This window comes from Podarcis erhardii (genome assembly GCF_964252035.2).
Source record: "Podarcis erhardii genome assembly, chromosome: 1".
NCBI classification, from domain to species: Eukaryota; Metazoa; Chordata; class Lepidosauria; order Squamata; family Lacertidae; genus Podarcis; species Podarcis erhardii.
Genome location: NC_138497.1, coordinates 66001711 through 66021509, shown reverse-complemented (window position 1 = coordinate 66021509; position 19799 = coordinate 66001711). Strand labels below are relative to the sequence as shown.

The 19799-nt window shown below is 41.9% G+C and overlaps 1 protein-coding gene across 1 annotated transcript; it reads right to left on the bottom strand.

The window, feature by feature from the left end:
* Positions 1–6578: 6578 nt before the first annotated feature.
* Positions 6579–19784, bottom strand: RCN1 (reticulocalbin 1). The gene is made up of 6 exons (XM_081835998.1): positions 19337–19784; positions 15124–15317; positions 14091–14269; positions 12582–12642; positions 9175–9374; positions 6579–7887 (listed from the first exon to the last, which is right to left on the bottom strand). Exons 1-6 carry the CDS (start codon positions 19576–19578, stop codon positions 7780–7782), a joined length of 984 nt encoding a protein of 327 aa, XP_081692124.1. The 5' UTR covers positions 19579–19784; the 3' UTR covers positions 6579–7779.
* Between the last annotated feature and the right edge of the window lie 15 nt (positions 19785–19799).

Here is a 19799-nt window from a genome sequence, read left to right as displayed (position 1 = left end):
TTGGATCCAGCAGATTGAAGGCTATTTCAGGCCTGGTTCTGCCTTGACCTTGGGAAGTCCCATTCCAGGATTTCCCACTGGTTTTCTCTAGTGCAGGTACCACTGGTGGGCATTCCATCCACGCTTTTCAGCAGGCAGAAGAGCATCACTCAGGTGGGAAGCCGGCTGAAGAAGTGAGCAGACAGATACCAACACTCAATTCACACACACCCGGAACAGCATAAGGAGCAGGTGGGTAAGGTTGTAGCCATAGAAATTTATTCTCCAGGGAAGCTCTCAGACAAGAACTTGATGTTGCAAACAGCTTATTCAGATAGCACAAGCATGTCATTGATGACACTCTGTGTGTGTGTGTGTGTGTGTGTGTGTGTGTGTGTTTCTATGGAAAGCAGAAATCTGGATTAATATGAGAAGAAGAATATAAAATGGCATTTCAATGCTGACAATGACATGTGGACACTGCAGTTTAAAACTTCAGAATATCTTTCTAGACCAGGTCTTCCCACCTTCCACCCGTTCTGTGGAACGCCCTCCTATCAAATGTCAAAGATATAAACAAATATCTGGCGTTCAGAAGACATCTGAAGGCAGCTCTGTTTAGGGAAGTTTTTAATGTCTGATGTTTTAATGTGTTTTTAATCTTTTGTTGGAAGCCTATCCCAAAAGTAATATTTTAAGGCTGCACACTAAATGGCAGAAGTTAGCCCCTTTAGTCATTTCAAAAGCAACATGCATAGGAACAGGATGCCTAAGAATGTGCTGGCTGTTTAAATATTTTATGTGCTGTGCCTGCTTAAAGACTTCTTCCTGCCACCTCTGCACAACTTGGTCTCCTAAACTATTTCTTTAAAAATCTTTTCTTCCTCATACGCTTTCTGTTTCCCACAGTGTTTCTGAACTAATGGCAATATAATTGTCTCTTTCTTGTCTGTGGGGATCTTGCTTGAACTATGTGAACTTGTAGGATGTCAATGAAGACTTCTCTACATTTCCATTCCCACTTTCTTTTTGTGCTCTTGCATAGATGACATCTGGTCTCCAGGCTTCCTTAGGACTCCACCATGGGATGATTTATACTGCCTGTACAGGGAACAAGAGAGCAACTCCCACTCCTCTTTTGCCTCTGCACCAGTTACCTGAATTGAGGGCCACAGTGCAAAGAGAGAAGCAGCTGCTGTGAGGCTGTTACTTTTCTCTTTCATGCTCAACAGGGACAGAGAGAAAGGCTACAGCTGAATAGGAGCTGGAGAAATCCATTTTCTCTTTTGCAGCAATAGGAAATCTGCACTGAATTACAGCTCAGTAGCAAATCCATTCTAGACTGTCACAAGCATTTCAAAGACGTAAGTCAGAAGCTTGAATGCAAGTGACTTAAAAGTATATACAAATTATTATAAGCAATAATAGCCTTCTACGATTTCCCCCCTCAAAAATTGCCAATCTTTTCAAATTTCACATTGCCATTTCAATAATTCTAACAGGGAAAGAGCCATGAACTTTCACAGTTTACCTTTCTGTGAGGTGATCTTTAATTCATATTTGTCATCTCTGAAATGCGTTGGACCACAAGGCCTAAGCATTGCTTAGGAACAAGAATAATTTCCATCACCAACTGAAAGCTTGTGTAAAATGTAGACAACAATAGCTCTGGTGAAACTTACAGCATTTTAGTGTCTCAGCATAATAAAACTTGGGAAGCACAGAGTCCAGTAATTAACTTTATTTTTTGAAACACATATTTACACTGCTTAACATTTAAAAATGTCTATACGCTATACAAAAATATGACATATGGATTCATTCATTCATTCATATACCTACTACTTAGAACTGTAGGATAGCGCTACAGGACAGTGGTTCCTGTACTTCATCATGTGTGAGAGAAAGGGAATTCATTTATGATAGAATAGTCTTCTACACATAGTTCCGAGGTCCTATCCTCTGCACATATTCCAGGATCGAGCCCTAGACTAAAAACAGCTCTCTAAGCTGAAGCCCTGCTTAAGTTTCACTGGCATCGTCTGTGGTTGTCAAAATGCTTTCTAGATGCTGTATATAGCAATTGATCAAGCACATAATTGCCAGGAGCAAAGGCTTAAGGGATCAGATTGTAACTCCCCCCACTCTCTTTAAGAAAGCAACTGTGTTCTATTAAGAATTTCAGTTTTCCTTACCTTCATTTCCTTCTCTTATTGGAAAAGGCCATTCTAATTTTGGCTCTCCCTAACAGCTAACTTGCAGAATGACATATGCACATGGTAGTTGACTTGGTTTATCCACAGCAAGCACACCGACAGGCAGCTTCCTACTTAGCCTGCATTCCCCCCCCCCCCCCAATTTATGAACTTTTTAGCTGAGTCAGTGTAAAACCAGAGTGAATAGCAAAATATGGGCTAATGTGTTGCACTGTTGTGATTTGGCCTCTCCACTCTTTTTTTTTTTTTAAGGTCTATTATGAATATTTTTGTTTAAATGTGTGGTTAATGTAGCATTCTGATTTGAGTAGCTGATATATCTTGCAAAAGGGAGCATGTAAAATACAATGCAACCTAGAAGTATATTGCCAATTCTTTCCCGGGAAACAAACACCCAAAATAGCACAATGTCAAATACTCTTTGCATATGCTTGCCTAACATGTCCAATGCATTTGTGTTTATTTGGCCACACTGATATGTGACTTATCTTGCAAAATGTAAAAATACTGTTTTTAAAAATATCCATTTAATCTGCATGCAGCCATTCAGAATTAGCGTCTGAGGGTCATCCTCAGTTGTTGCACTAGATTCTGTATCCACTTGACTTCTGTAGCCAGAAAGAATCTGGTAATTCTAATTTAGTTATGTTTACCTGTCCTACAATCTAATCTTTCTGATGGGATGCTAATTTCCCCTCCTCTCCACTTCCAATTCAGTGGATAAAGACCAACAGATTCCATTTATCTACAAGGAAAAGCAATGCAATATACTTTTCTTAACTGTACTGCTTTGGGGGAATCTAGCAGCTTCAGGGATAGTTTTGAACAGGAAAATAGCGTGGGAAGGAACCTCACTTCCAACATTGCACTTCTGATCCAGATTAGAGGCCCACATAGCTTTGTTTTCCCTGCAAGAGAGATGTGATGAATCCTAAATATACAATTTAAAACACTGTGTTAACATAACACCTAGTTTGACCCTTAGGAGGGCAAGCTTCTGCAGTTTGTCTACAAAGTCACTTCATGCTATTTGGAATTAGACCATTCATCCTTCCTGTGCAAGATTTGGTGACTCTCCGGGTTTTAACAATCCATTCCACTCATACAGCCAGATTGCAAAGGGCGTTAAAGGTAACCTCTAACACGGGTGCATAATTATCACCATTGTCCGCATGGATGAGAGGCACCTCTATCCCATGGTTGACATTCTTTGCAAAGGGGGTGGATAGGGCCGATCGAAAGCTCTGGGTAGCAGAAATCATTTTTAAGAAAACCAGTGATAAGACAAAGAATATCACCTCACTGGCTGTATAATGCAGGGAACCTTTTAAGTTCCTCTTAGCAGTTGTCCCCCATGTGGTGGGGCATAAGCTGTGCCAGCCTCCTGATTGGTGTTGCTACATCTAACCTGGATGCTATAGGCTGGGCAGAGTGGTGGTGAGGTGAGGAGTGGGCAGCACCCTGGTGGAAGGCTCCTGCAAGTGCAACACCACCCCCCACACCAGGCAGGGGATGCAATTTGAATAAAGTATCGAGGGACAGGTAAGCCCCACCCCACATAATCAATCACATGGTGTGGTGCACATACACCATTTGAATGGCAATGTCCCTCAACTTGGGGAGGGGGGCAGCCTCCTCAAATATGTTATTGGAGGGATGAAGCCCCTTTGGCCTCTAGGAGTTGGCTCCTACATCACCAGGTAAGTTGCAGCAATACTGGTGTGGGTGAAGGCGAATTCTGCCCCACCACGCTGGCCACTACTGTCTTTTCACCAACCCTCTGGGAGCCATATAGCAGTGGCAGGTGTGGCCAGAGTGGTCGTGACCACCACCTCCATGCATCCATATCAAAATATGCGTCCAGTTAATGGGGTCTACGTGAGCATTGTGATCATATGGACAAGGGTGAATGCACTTGAGGTCAAACATTTTTGTGTGTGTGTGTAAAACTAGTTTTTCTTATAGTCAATGATCACTATTAACCAGGAAGAAGGTGTGGTTTCTGCTCCTCTCCTCAATTTTATGAGAAACTTACCACTGACTTCAGTGGGAATTAAGATCAGTTTCTGTGTTGCAAAATGTAAAGCATTAAGGCAACCTTTATGTAAAAGTCATTAGATCAGAGTGTGCTGCATTTTCCCTTTCCTGTGGGATATATGCATACCACCTTGATTGGAAATGGATGACACATTTAATCTGATTGAATAGTTAAGAGGGACTTTTAAAACAATGAGCATTAGCCACTTAGTCCGTTTGGTAAATCCTAATAATTAAAACTGCATGTGGAGTAATGATTACGGCTATTCCAGATATCAAAGAGGAAAGAGATGCGCCCGTGATGTGTCGTGGCACTACCTTAATGAAAACATTTAGTTAATGGAGGATCTATGTCACAACAGTGAGCATACTGAACCTGCAAGTGGGGGGGGGGGGAAGAGACAAACACATTTCCCAGCAGAATCTCACATCACAATTCATTAGGAAAACTCTGCAACAACTGATGAGATAGGCACAAAATGGATTTCCATATTGCTGGACTGAATCATGGCTCCCAGCAATTAATGCTTTTTGTCATATTAAGCAGATAAATAATGCTATCTGACATTACAGTATTTCACATTACAGTAAAATTTTGTAGCTTTTGCTCGTAATCGGACTTGATATATGTTACCTAGGAAAAAAATATGTTATCTCTGGAACAGTCAAACCCCATTAGAACCCTAATGCTTGAAAAATCACAATGTTAACAGCTATGTCCCCTAGCAAAGGTTTGCTTTCCTTAAATAGTGTTAAATTTAAACCCAGGAGCCCTAGTCTCTTTTAGAGTTACTCTTGCTCGGTGCATTGAGCTTGAAAGGAGAATTTAGTACACTGCACATATTCACTGTTACTGAAGTTGCAGAAAGCATGCAGTAGTAACAGCTGCCTGCCTGTTTATTGCTTTGTGGGTCACAAGTGCTAGTTTCCAGTCAAAACAGATTGTGCCTAAGTATGGATTACCAAAATATTTCAAGGTTAGTCCAATTAGGAAATGTGATTTACTCCTTAAAAAAAAAATAAAAAAAAATCACCTTACACTATAACCAAGGCTCCAATGTGTTACTGAAGTGATTAAAATCCAAAATTAATTGGATTTTTTCCCCACTGCCTTTTCAGATCTTCTGGTGGCAGCTCCTTACACCAATCTTCAGGGGCACGCACATTTGAGTGGGGGGCTGAGCACATGGGGATCTGGTAGGCCAGGGCAATGGAAAACTCCTGCAGGCCTAACACCTATTGTGCAGAGAATGGTCTAGCGCCAGCGTGGTGTAGTGGTTAAGAGCGGTGGACTTGTAATCTGGGGAACCGGGTTCATGTCTCCGCTCCTCCACATGCAGCTGCTGGGTGACCTTGGGCTAGTCACACTTCTCTGAAGTCTCTCAGCCCCACTCAGCTCACAGAGTGTTTGTTGTGGGGGAGGAAGGGAAAGGAGATTGTTGGCCGCTTTGAGACTCCTTAGGGTAGTGATAAAGTGGGATATCAAATCCAAACTCTTCTTCTTCTTCTTCTTCTAGTAAATAAATCCATGAGGCTATTATTTTGTTAAAATTAAGTAAGCATCGCCTTACTTAAGGCTCTAACAAGAATCTGTCAATGAGCCCTCTCTAAAAACCCTCTTTCTACTCTATACAGTTGCTTTGAGCATCTCCAAACATATATGGGACCTACATCAGGGAGCTACAGCCAAATTAAGGATTCCCAGCAAGATTCCACAAATTGTGGTTGGGCTTGGTAACCATTCATTGGTTTGCCTAGCTAGTAATCTTCAGCTTTCTCACTTCCACAGAGTGTATCCCCTTATTGTACCCATTGCCCAGAAAAAAGTGTGAGTTTCTTGCAGCGGGGTGGGGGGGTGGAAGAGCAGTGGTGTTTGCAGCGATTCCACTTCTCACCTTCATGTCACTAACAATGCATTTCACAAAATGCAGCTTTGTGCCATTTTTGAAAGAGGCATTCTTAGTCTAGGTTGCAGATGGGGGGGGGGGAAGAAATGGGAAAAAGTTTTACTCTTACACAGCTCTCAGTAAACAGCTCTCAGGGATGAGCAAGGGATAAACCCCGCCCCTTGATATATAAATTACATTGCATGTTACAATTCTTATCCTGTATGTTTCCTCCCCACTTGATATCACAGGCAGGAAAATTTCATCAGGACATGAGCAAACTAGCATTTAAAGATTTTGTGTGAAACCCTTCTTCATTCCCACTTTAAGACCTTTAAATTATCGAAAAGATGTAATATTTTTTATCATTCGTATCTTCAAGTCAATACAGGCAAAAATGCAATTGTATCATATGCAACAGCTCATATGCATTCTGAAATACAGCTCCTCTCTAAGCCCCTAAATTAAAAGCTTTTATTAGCTGATAGCATAAAACCTCCTAAAAGTGGCAATGCATGTGTATATACACACAAACAAACTCAGAATCTTGTGCTGTATAGCCTCTCTGGAAATTTAATACAAAGTTCAAAGGCTCTTGAATGCTCACAAAAGGCCCAGTTTGGAAATGCGGTGTGTCTTCATTTCCACTGTGAAATGACTGCTATCCACCCATAATATTCAGCAAAACCCACTTCATAAATATGAAGTGGATCGCTCTACCAAACACAGGGAAAGTGTAGAAAGGAGCAGCTCTGCAGTTTGAACAGATACATCACACCGTGTGGCAATGCTGTCTTTCAAATGCCAATGAGATTTATTGGTTCTAATTTAGGATGATGTCTTTAAGCCAAGGCAGGAGCTTCCAACCACTCATATAGTTCCCTCCACCCAGGGCTTCTCCATCTGCAAGGGTATGTGAAAGCCACCACTGCCATGGAAATGGATGGAAAGCCCAAACTCTGTACACATGGAAATCCCAAGGGAGGAAAGTGCTGTTGCATTTAGGTCCTGCTTCAAGGCTTCCCATAGGCAGCTGGTTGGCCTCTGCAAGAACAGGATGCTGGAACAGATGGCCTGATTCAGTACAGTTCTTCTTCTGTCCTTATGAAAAAGTCTCCTCTACCAAAGGAAAGCAGGCAGGAAGACTATCCTACCTATTGTGCAATCCTGCATGCGTCTATTCAGAAGTCCCACCGAATTTAACAGGAGTTACTCCCAGCTAGACGTGTACAGAATTGCAGCCTGACATTTTTGAATGTGTTATGAGGGAGCACTGAACCATTAGCAACCTGCCACACACACACTTGCAGTGTGATACAGTGTGGGTCAACAACATACACGGGTATCCTATGAGGCTACTCGTCTTCCATACTACATTTTACAAGCTAAGTCTCACCAATGTCAGTGAGAATTCCAAGTCTGAGTATTTATGGCTGAGGTGAAAGTGTATCAAAAGCTATAGCTGAAAAGTGCATCTCCAAAATGATACTGAAATGTATAATAAAAATGTGCAATTAAAAAAGTGGTAAACCTATTGTATATTCAACAATGCTAAAAATAGCCTTATTAAAAATATAATCTGCTAAAATAGCCACTATTATTTTGGTTATATACAGGAAAACATGACCCAAGTCTCTAGTGTATTTGCTTTTCAAAAAACATCATAGCTCATCATGGTTTTTTGTGAGGTCTTCTCCATAATTTGTTGCTTGGCTTCCAACAAACATATTCCAGTTGTCCAGAATCTCTTCTTTGGTTAACATGTGGTCCTGGAGGGGGTGGAAATGAAAATCTTTAGTATAATCTAAACTGAGCTTCTATTAAAGGGTTTGAGTGCTGTCTAAAAACAGGAGAACTTTATTCTGCTCTGTGATTCACTAAGAAAAGACCCTCATGGCATGAGGCAATATACTCATAAACTGTATTTACTCAAAGAGTGGGCAACATAAGCACTCTTTGTGTTTAACCAAATGTCAGTAGAGCTCTTGAGGTTTACCAAAGTATAAAAGTATCTAGTCACACACACACACACACCCACCCGCCAAAATTATATAAATGAAGACTATGTGTCCTCAGAATGCTGACAGACTGTTGGCCAAAAAAACGAAGATGGAATAGTGTCCTGGAGGGGGACATGACGGACTGACTGGAACACTAAACAAGAGCACTCTTTTGAAATTTGTAGTGGAGGCTGGTCTATTACCCTGGACTATCTTATGTCAATTTTAGGCTGCCCTTGGATTTTTTAAACATATTAGCTTTATATTTGTAGGATTTAACTTTATAAATTTATAAAGTTTATAAAGATTTTACTTTATCAAGTTTCATTGCTAGAATCTGTTTCTCTTATATGTTGGATAGGCATGGATGTGGGAGAAGGAAGGGAATATAAACATATCAATCAAATAACACAGCCTACACCACTATCTTTCATATTTCTAGTTGCAGAGTGGGGAGTGTCTCTGAAACAATCAAGCCCAGTCCCCTTCTGTGTTATGGAGTTTGATGTGAATATCTGGGCTCCTCCAGCATAAAATGTTTCCCCGTTCATTACAATGGCAGGATTAGAACATGGAAAAAGAGCCCTGCTGGATCATATAAAAGGCCCATGTGGTTCACCAACATTTTTCTGCTGCCGCTCACCAATAACTGGTAATCCAAAGGCATATATGGAGGTAGCACATAGGTATCATGACTTGTAGGCATTGAAAGTTCTGTGGAATTTATTTGCATACTTCCACTGATATGAAAAGTTAATACAGCACACAGAATTCGATGCAAATATGACCACACATTGATCTCAGAATTAGAACACTTAATGTAAACTCTTATCATTTGGGTCTAACATTTGGATCTCTACCACTTCCACCATAGATTTTCTGTGTTTCCTGAATGATCAGTGGGTGGCATTAACGTTATCATATTTATATCAATTTTTTTAGTGATCTCCTTACAGAGTCCTTCAGGTTTGACTCTTGGTAGGCTGACATTATATAAAAAGGCAGCAAGTAAACCAATAATCTACCATTCATGAACTCTGTGAAAGAACTAAGTACCTTGTCGACATCCGACTCATATACTAAGTGTCTGGCTTCGGCTTGTGCATGATCATAGTCTTGTGGGAGAATCCAGTGTTGTATCTCCTCTTTATCCATCTTCCCATCCTTGTTGAGATCCCGAAAATCTGCAAACTGCTCCCGTTCAGTTATTACCCAGTCAGGTTCTGGACCACCATCTTCATGCGCAAACATATCAGCTGAGAGGAAACAGCGTCATGTTTATTATTTATTGTTATTTGTTACACTTTCTTCCATTCTTAACTTCTCCTGGTTATAAATCCTGGGGAGGGGAGGCTTCACTCTAAATACTTTCACAATGATGACCTGCTCTCTATGCCTATTTTATGTTTGCTTGGTGGTAGGCCCATCTTGTCTTTATCTTCATTCAGCATTTTGCTGTGCCAGCTGCTGTCAGGGTAATAATGCCAATCACCACCATAAGGAGGCAACCCCCACAAGCTTAAATATCTCACACAACATATATACATTTTCCCCTTTCCTAGAAGCTAGATCTGCTACTCTGATCTGCAATTTCCTCTCCACAACAAAGCAGTAGGCCACATGAAGAGCAGGAAATAATGTAAGATGATGCAAGGCTAATAAGGACAACTTAGTAGGTAATTTTGAGTGCATCTTTGAAGATACAAGTCATTATATATGGTGTATTAGAAAGAGGTGTCATTTTCCAGCTATTGACTGCGTAAATTACCCTCGTGAAGACAGATGGAACACTGCTATGAGTTACCTATTGAATTATGACTTATCAGCCTAGTACCTTCACTGTTATCACTACGCCCATACCATTCAATAACTGTTCTGCTACCTCAAGGGTGGGGAAGCTTTTCCAGCTCACCAGGCCTCCCTCTCCTCTATCTAGGCAGGCAAAAGGCATTAGCAAAGTTCAAGGACATATTCCAGCCAGAAAACAACATTCAGGGTGAAAAGCAGGGCTCACTGAGGGGTGTGGCCTGAAGAAAGTTCCAGGGGCCATATAAGGAACCCTAAAGGGCCACATTAGGTACAGGCCTGGGCTTGCTCACTTCTGCATTACCTTATCAAGACCTGCCAGAAAAGATGGAGAACAATGCTCCAGCCAAACACCTGAAGAAAAGCTGCATTCCCATCATACCATCTACTTTGGGCACAATTAACTTTGCCTTGAATATCACTGCTCACCTATAAAGGAGGAGAACTGGCTCCAGATAAGGAGGCACAAACATCTTCTACATGTACAGTTTGTTTGTTTGTTTCATGCTGCTGATATACCATAAATGATTTACATCAGGATTTTTGTCGGTGGGCAGTCTAGTAAAAAGTGATGTGGGCTTTTAACTTTTGTCAACGTATTTGTAATGCTCAATTAAGCCATACGATGGTGGTAATGAAAACCGACGTGGAGGCTGATGGTATCTGTCAGACTTTGAGATCTACATGGGGATTATCCCCCTGGCCATTGGCAAGCTTATACAGCCTTAGTGCTGTTGAAAGTTAATACAAAAAAACAGACGAACCAATATCTAGACCCTGTCCAGCTGCTGGCCAAAGTGGCAAAAGTCTTTGCATAAAGGAAGAGTATCCTCTCCTCTCCTCCACACATGTAAAAGAATGACAGTGGTTCTGTAGGCAAGGAAGGTGGAATCTCATAATTTCTCATGAGGAAGGACAAATCATGTGAAGTGGGCAACCATTAGTGAGGGCTTCCATTGGTGGAGAGTGCACATCACACACTGCATTGCACACAGTGCAGGGAAAGGCATATTCCTGTTCGTCATTCACACAGGTATTGGAAAGAAGCCACATGCTATCCGTAACTTTTATGGAAGTCTGACTATACTTCTCAAGTGGAAAAAATAAGATCCTACCTGCTACTTACTCTCTTTACCTCTTCCATGTGCCATATTTCTTTCTATCATCTGTCTGTCTGTCTGTCTGTCTGTCTGTCTAAGATTTTATAACCAGCTCTTCACTGAATATTTCAATCCCAGAACAGGGAACAATAAAATAATAAAAATATACAGAATTTTTTATAGAAATGGGCCAGTTTCAACTAAGCAATTGCACTAGTGTGAGCTAGCACAATGAGTCCTGCTATTGCAACAGGCTTTCCATCCCTCTTCTCTTCCTGTGTGGGCCACACCCTATGGGCTCTGGGGGAGGTTGGAACCCTGAGAAAGATTGTTCCGTTTAGCAAGCAGAAGTGTTTGTGCAGACAAATGATCATAATGTTCCTCCCAATGTACAAAAATTAAGAGAATTCATCAAAACCAGTCCAATGAATAGACTAAGCAGACTAAGGGCTCCATCATAAAACAAGCTAAACTACAATTGGAATTTCCAGTTTAGTCAAATACCTGAGCAAAGCAAATAAGCACATACAAATTAGTAAAACAATGAAATGGCCTCAGCAACATTTTGCATTCTGTCTCACACCAGGGATTGTCCACTCACTCCTCGTTTCTCATGCTCACGAGCAACTGACCCAGGTTCTTGCCTTCAGTGGCTCAAATAGTTATAAGTACCCTCAGCAAAAGCCCCCCACCCTCTTTTTCTACAAAGACAAAAAACTGCATCTTTATTTTGGTTTTTACTATTAGAGTTGTAGTTGTTATGCTATCGATGTGGCATTTTGATAAGGTTCCATGTTGCTTTATCACCTTTTGTTATTCATCCTGATGGAGAAACGTATATTTTTAAAAATTAAAATGTAAAGGAGAACTTTGGCCCTAATGCCTTTCACTCAGTAGGTTTCTTCTAAGGCTGGAGAAGTCACAACTCTTTCAAGATCCCCTCTTACGATGCAATCACAATCTTTTATGCTAGGTTCAGAAGTATGGGAAGAAAAAGGACCCAGAGCAACATTGCATCTTGTCTCTGCCAGCAAGTGTCTGTGTGAATAACATCAGAATCAAACGAGCAATAGTGGGAAAGGGAATAAAAGGCAGAAGGAAACTTGGGGAAACAAAAATCATCTACATGAAACTGGATGGCTTTTAGAGAGACTTGGGGGGTGGGAGGGAAGCCTCGGTGCCCCAAGAATTACTTCTCTCATATTAACTCCTTAGTACTGAACAACATTAAGCACTCTGCGGCAAATGCCAATGGTGCTTTGAAAATGCAAGAACATGAGGGGAATCAACAGGGGCCTGCTTCATTGTTATGCATCCAGAACATCCCTTTTTGTAATATATGGGGTTGACACAACCAGCACTCCAAAGGCGCCCACTTCCACTGAGAGAACCACAGAGAGTGCCATGTACTTTGGTAATCTGAGGTCCAAACTAGACATGACAAATGTCACATGCCTCTTTCTCCCCTTGACTTGGGGAGAAGACTGTCCAAACTAGGCATAATAAAACTTTTAAAATAAAATAATAAATATTGGAAATCCCCTTGCTGCAGCTTACCAATGTATTCATCTTGATCCACAAATCCATCCTCATTTTTGTCTATGTCCTCCAGGGTTTCCTGTCACAATAAGGGAAAAAAGCTGTCATTGCAGAGGTGTGTATTTGTTGCCCAAACTGATTATAAAACCATTTCATTCTGAGCTGTCACTTTACATCAAGGGTAAAGTCTTTAACACACACACACACACACACACACACACACACACACACGGAAATATCAATAATGATATAATATTGACAAAGAGAAAATATTATCCCTAAGCTTAAAAAAATCCCCCAAAAGTAAACCCCCAAACTCATAAAAGTGTATTCATTTAAAAATCCGCCAAACTTCTAAAATAGAACATGTCCTGCAGATATATATAGAGAGAGATAGCTTCACAATAAACCTTGATAAGCGATAGGGACTGCTATAAATGAATTAATATCTTATGAAATTAAAGAAAAGCTTATTCTAAGCTTAATAATAAAATAAATTTTTAATCTATTGTTTGTTTGTTTATTTTGTTTACCACCCTATGCCCATAGATCTCAGGGTGGTTCACAACATAAAATTAAAAAACAAAGGTCTAGAATAAAAGAATTCTATTCTGTCATCTAAATCAGGAATGATGTACCCAGTCCCTACAACTAAGAAAGGGCTGTAGCTTAGTAACCGAGAACATGCTTTACATGCATTAGGTGTTGGGTTAACTCCATGGAATATCTATGCAGGGCTGGGAAACAAGCTTGTCTTGATACCCTTGAGAGCTGCTTCCAGTCAGTGCAGACCAGGGATGGGGAACCTCTGGTCCTCCAGATGTTGCTCCCATTATCGCTGCCCATTAGCCATATTATGGGGGAGTCCAAGAACATCTGGAGGGCCACAGGTTCCCCATACCTGGTCCAGAAACTTTGTGTCCTAGCAAGTCCCTGAATAAGGGACATCTGAGGAAGAGCGAGGTGGTGATGGGGCATAGGCAACTCTGTAAACCTCATCTCATAGGCCACTACAATGGACCTGTGTTGTCTTGCTGAAGCAGTGGTGTGCCTCCAGGAGGCTGAAAGGGTTTACCAAAGGCAGGTGCAACAGAAATGTGCAGTTCTGGTTGCATTGACTTACACAGGATGCTGCATTAGCTACAAAATCAGTTTAAAAAATTTTCCCCACACTGTAGTGTCAGCCAATGTAGTATGATAAAATCAGGTTGCTTGTCTGATGGAAGTGCTCAGCAGCACACTTAAAGATGACAACATTCCGGGCAAAACTGGTTCAGGCCTAACCTACCACTTTGCTTCCAAGCTTTCTAGTTATTCATGTGATATTGATCAACATATTAGGGAGGTCACCAAGCAGGTCACGTTTAAATAACCAAAGCAGGATTATTTAAACAGCTTTCCTTCCTGTTGAAATAGCTGGCGACTATTGTCTGGGAAACCTTGCCCTGAAAGATGAGGAAGCCAGCTTTCAAACCTCTTTCATAAACGGAAACCGAAAGAAAGGAGATTGGCTTTTCTGCTGCTTACTAGAACAACAATGTCTTTCATATGCTCAAATTCCTCTGGGTGAAGGAAAGCAGTGAACTCTTCACGAGTGACTTCGGAATCACCATCCAGGTCAGCTCTTTTGAATCTTCTTTCATCCCTGGGCATCATTTTTTTGAAATTGTGCTGCTCTGTTGCATCTTCAAACTCGGCTGGGTTTTCTAGAAAACCAGAATAAGACAAGATGGAGACAAACAGGACTGGTGAGTATGTAACAAAGGCCTGAGTGATGCCTACAGATGACATGTAACTTGAATCTGACCTGAACCCCTCTAGAAGGAAGAAATCACTCCAAAGGTCTATCTCATGTAGCACTGTGCTTCCAAGAAGATGGCTCTGTGAAGCCCCAAAGCAGGTCTTGAGTGCAGTACACTGCTCCTGCTATCACTCCCTAGCAACTAGTATCCAGAGCCACCCTCCCTTTGAATTTGGAGGTACTATATAGTGATTGTGGCTAGTAGCCACCAATAGCCTTAATCTCCACAAATTTGTCTAACCCCTTTCAAAGCTAATAAAAGCATAGGGAGAGAACACTTGCTATGTCATAATAACTCCAGAAATAGTATCAAAACAAGTAAAGTAGTCTCTTTTTTTCTAAGCAAAGTTAGTTTGTGCCCCTGATTGTAATCACATTACAGGTGAGGAACATCTGGCCCCACAGGCCTGGTTAAGCGCATCAGAAACCATTTTCCCCTGGCTCTGCCAAATAAAAGTCCTGACAGAACTGGTTCCACTCAGGAGTCCCTAACTGCAGGTGAATCCTGCCACAAGCAGGGCTTACTTTCAGCGCTATATATATAAATAAGCTTTGCTTTAGGCATGGGAAGCAGTGCAAGATTCTCCTTTCACATCTGCAGCTGAAAGTGAAGAATCAGGAGCAAACTATGCATTTGCTTCTGATTCTTCCATTGAACTGTGATTTCCTGACATCCTAGGACAGGTGGGCAAACATGTTGGCTATCACTCTGGGATTCCCAAGTATGCCAGTTCAATTTTGTCTCTCAAATTTACTCACCGAGGTAATAGCCATATGTGGCTTGTTTGTATTCTTCCCAAGAAATTTTGTTGTCTTTGTTGAGGTCATAATCCTTCCAGACTTTTGCCACGTTTTCGAAGATGTAGCGTTTCTGCACTCGCTTAATCCAGTTTTTCAGTTCCTCTGTGGTGACGAAGCCATCTTTGTTATCATCAATTCGATTAACAATTTTCCTGCAGTAATGGAAAAAGTAAACTGGATTATTAGAAACTGAAAGATTTCTGCAGGGTTCTCTTGAACAACTATGTTTGCGAGAGACAGGGTTTCCAAATTGTACCTATGATGACCCATTTCTGAATAAATGACATAGTGTGGTACTCAACTAAGTTGAGTACTTAGGAGTAGACACATTGAAATTAATGGACCTAGTTGTTGTTGTTTAGTCATGTCTGACTCTTTGTGACTCCATGGACCAGAGCACGCCAGGCACTCCTGTCTTCCACTGCCTCCCACAAATGGACCTAGTTATGTTCATCAATTTCAGTGGGTTTATTCTAAGTAACACTGGTTGCCAGCCACATATTAGAAGTTCTGAATTTAAAGACAGATCAGTAGGAGTCAGAAGAAGTTTCTCCACAGATTTTTATCTTCCAAGAACACCCTCCCAGGGCCTTTCAAGGTGGGCATTTGGGATATTTGTTCTCTACTATCTCTCAGAAAGTGTGTTGGGGAAGAGAAGGAGTTTCATATAGCTAACAACTTATTCTGAGTCACAGTTGGATTGTTCTTGTCATTCTCTGTCAAAAACTCTTCTAATGGAATATTGTTGATCAAGCATGTGGAACTGCGTTTCCACACTTGCTGGAAAATGTGACATTTTCCCACTGTCAGTAGGAGAAAGAAAACCACAGAAACATTTATCATTAGAGAAGAATGTTCTGCTTAGAAATGCAATATGCATGCCAGCTCCCCTTCTCTGCTTACTGTAGCAAAATGACACTACTGTATTACAAATTGCAGTCAGCACAGTGTTTAAATCTTCTCCAGCCTACCGTTGCTCAGTGGCAGGCTACAAGTAGCAGTCAGCATAGACAATATTGAACTAGAACTAGATGGACCAAAGGTCTAAACTTAGACCCTAAATAAGACAACTTCCTATGTGTTGCTATGATTTCCCCCTCTTCATACATATCTCTCTTCTCTTCTCTGTTCCAATGAGATAGAAAAGGGCTGGCAAGTCAAGAGTTAGCATACAAAAGTTAAATTTTCTGAAAAGGCTTAGAACAGAAAGCAAACTTGTATGTTGATTGTCCCACTTCAGACTGTAATTGGGAGTTCACATGATCAAAAACTTCCATGAGCTCTGATGGCAAAGGGAAGGGGTTGGTATCCCATATTGATAATTTACTTCTTATCATTGATGTGGACTCTGCAGAGGGCCTGAGACAAATGTGGGAGTCAGACTAGAACATTTTGCCTGAATTGCTGGAAATCCTTAATGGTTAAAATTCCCATTTAAATTGGGATCATCAAGCACAAGGGAACAAACATTAAAAATTATGCAAACAATGTATATGACTCCTATGAGACTGTTTCAAATGAAGATATCCAACTTGAGGCTATGTTGGAGAGGATGTAAGGAACCAGGATCGTTCTAGCTTATTTGGGGGACTTGTGAAAAAGGGCTGCAGTTTTATACTGTGGCCTTTGTAGAAATTACTAAAGTGACTGGACAGCAACTATTGAAATTCAAAATCTCAAAAGGGGCTGTCATTTCAAACCTTTATTGGTTATTGTCTTGCAGCTGCCCAGTTACTGTATTTTTTGCTCTATAAGACTCACTTTTTCCCTCCTAAAAAGTAAGGGGAAATGTGTGTGCGTCTTATGGAGCGAATGCAGGCTGCGCAGCTATCCCTCTTGTTGTTCTGGCTTCTGAGATTCAGAATTTTTTTTTTCTTGTTTTCCTCCTCCAAAAACTAGGTGCGTCTTATGGTCTGGTGCGTCTTATAGAGTGAAAAATACGGTAGTTGTTGCTCAATATTGGAAGGACCTAAAGGGCACCACGTTACTATTTGTTTGTTTTATTTGTATACTGCCCTTCATCTGAAGACCACAGGGTGGGTCACAACATAAAAATACAAATAAATAATTGGAAGAAGACAGTTTGGAGAGTTTGGAAAAATTAACAAATAATCCACATCTGGCTGGAGAAACAAACTATAAAGATTCTTTTGAGGCAGACTAGCACTGTTTTATTGTTTATGCAAGCAAAGATAAAATGCTTCTCCCAGTTTGTACTGGGAACACCCTAATGGCTTCCCTGCCCCTGTTTTAAGGGATTTAGCAGGGAAGAATGAATAGCGTTTTATTGTGCTTTTCACACCAATTTTTACCACTTTACTGCAGATATCACTCCTTTTATTTCCCCAAATGCAGCATTAGGTCAGGAGGGAAATCTATTCCTCTTTCTACCCCTAAACCCAGAGTTGGGAAGGGGAAACAGAAGAAACCCCCCCTACCCCCCCAACAACTCAGAGGTGGACAGAAGCAGAGCCTCACTTTGCACCTGTGTGCCAACTGCACTCTGAGCCTGGAGCGCTCACTCATCATTAAGGGAAACCTACACTCCTCTACCTTCCATCCCAGCTCTGAGCTAGTGTGGTGTAATGGTTAGAGTGGTGGACTAGGCCTGGGAAGACCCAGGTTCAAATCTCCACTTTGCTGCGAAACACGTTACAGTGGTACCTCGGGTTAAGTACTTAATTCGTACCGGAGGTCTGTTCTTATCCTGAAACTGTTCTTAACCTGAAGCACCACTTTAGCTAATGGGGCCTCCTGCTGCTGCCGCGCCGCCGGAGCCCGATTTCTGTACTTATCCTGAAGCAAAGTTCTTAACCTGAAGCACTATTTCTGGGTTAGCGGAGTGTGTAACCTGAAGTGTATGTAACCTGAAGCGTATGTAACCTCAAGCGTATGTAACCCAAGGTACCACTGTATATGATCTTGGGCCAGTCAATCCAGTCACTCAAAGGATTGATTTGCAGATAAACATGATGCAGGCTTGAGCTCCTTAGAGGAAAAAGCAGAAGTATAATAATAAAATAAATCAATAGGATTGCAGGGGTGATTGTTCTAGTCGATATGGGTGTGACGCACACCCAAACTGATACTGGATTGGCAAAGTAGAGCAATTAAATGAACCTTAAAAGGGGGCAAATGTTTTCTGTAGTGATCTGAGCACTCTCAGACTCTGTTCACCCAAGTCCAATAGTGCCCAACTCATCTATAAACTCCAACTCATCAGTCTTCCTTTAAACCTTTTTGGCTTTAGTATGACAACTTTCAAGCCAGTGACTAAACTTCAAGAGGGACCGAAAAGCATCCCTACTGATTTCTAACAGATAGTTTTGGGGGTTTTTAAATGAAATTTTGCCCATTCATTATCAGTACATTATAACTGAGTTGGGAATGGGGCACACCTGCTTGGATTAGGGTTTCTTTTACCCTTGTCACCAGACCTTGTTTGAATCTGATTCTTTATAGTAATAACCCCCCCACACACACTTTCTGACTGTAACTTTACACTCCATGCATAGGATGAGGTGGGTTCCGGTCCACGAAAGCCTAATAACATTCTTAGTCTTAAGATGCAATAACATTATTGCTCTCTTAAGATGACAAAGGACCCTTTGGCTTGCTTGCTTGTTTGTTTTTCTGCAACAAGTGCCATCGTTCCTGATCACCATTTTCCCCATAGCGGCTACGGCCAAGTGATCTCTCAAAAGAGCCGCCACCGGCTTTTAATCGACTGCACAAAGTGAGGAACAATCAGAATCCGAAAGCGCCTTTCCTTTGCCGCACAAGTGCACTTTCCCAGAATGAAACCATCTCTCTCTCCCCTCCCTTCCGCGCTCCCTCCATTCCAAGCAGCTTCAGGGGGGCGGGCTCCCCTCTGCCACGTTATCAGCAAATCCTGGGAGCTCTCCCGTCTCTGCCCAACCTAGCACCCTCTGTCGAACTCACAATACACTCCCTGGGGCTAAAAGCGACAACCTGACATAGTGAAAACTTTTTTTTTTTTTTACGTAGAGCGTGGTTTTGCTTTTGGTTTTAAACTCCAGAGGCGCGCCTTTTTATTTTTCCACTTTGGGAAGATGATGATGATGGGTGGGAGAGGAATAAAGCGAAGGAACTTTCACCGGGTCAAGTAACTTATGTGGGGAGGACGGGACTAGGAGGAGGTCGGTCTTACCCCAGCCTTTCTTTGCTCTCCTCTGGGGTGAGCTGGTCGAAAGTTTTAGCTTCTTCTTTACCCAGGAAGGCCTCGTGGTCGTACTGGAAGCTCTGGTTGTCTTCGTGCTGCCGATCGCTGAGCTCGGGCTCCGGGTGAACTCCCCTCTCCTTTCTGAAAGTGGGGACGCCCAAAGACCCCCGGGTGCAAAGCGTCAGCAGCAGCCCCGCCGCGAGGTAGCGGAGAGGGGCTTCAGAGCCCATTGTGTGCACCGGGCAAAGGGCGATCTGGCGTGCAGGAGGTGGGGGGGGGGGCGCAGCAACGTCGGGGCACTGCAAAGAACCGAAGAAGCAGAAACTTGCAACTTTCTAGCAGGCGGTGGAGGGTCAAGTCGCCTCTTTGCGGGCTCCTCTCTCTGCAAAAGCCTGCCACGTGCTTAAGCGGAGTTCCCAGCCCAGCAGCACCAACAAACGTGCCCCCTCGC

Excerpts from the sequence above, each read along its gene's own strand:
- RCN1 (XM_081835998.1), bottom strand. The coding sequence starts at position 19,578 with ATGGGCTCTGAAGCCCCTCTCCGCTACCTCGCGGCGGGGCTGCTGCTG. Across the intron at positions 12,643-14,090 it reads TGAAAGACATTGTTGTTCTA|GAAACCCTGGAGGACATAGA; the intron begins GTAAGCAGCAGA and ends TTATTGTGACAG. Across the intron at positions 7,888-9,174 it reads ATGAGTCGGATGTCGACAAG|GACCACATGTTAACCAAAGA; the intron begins GTACTTAGTTCT and ends CACCCCCTCCAG.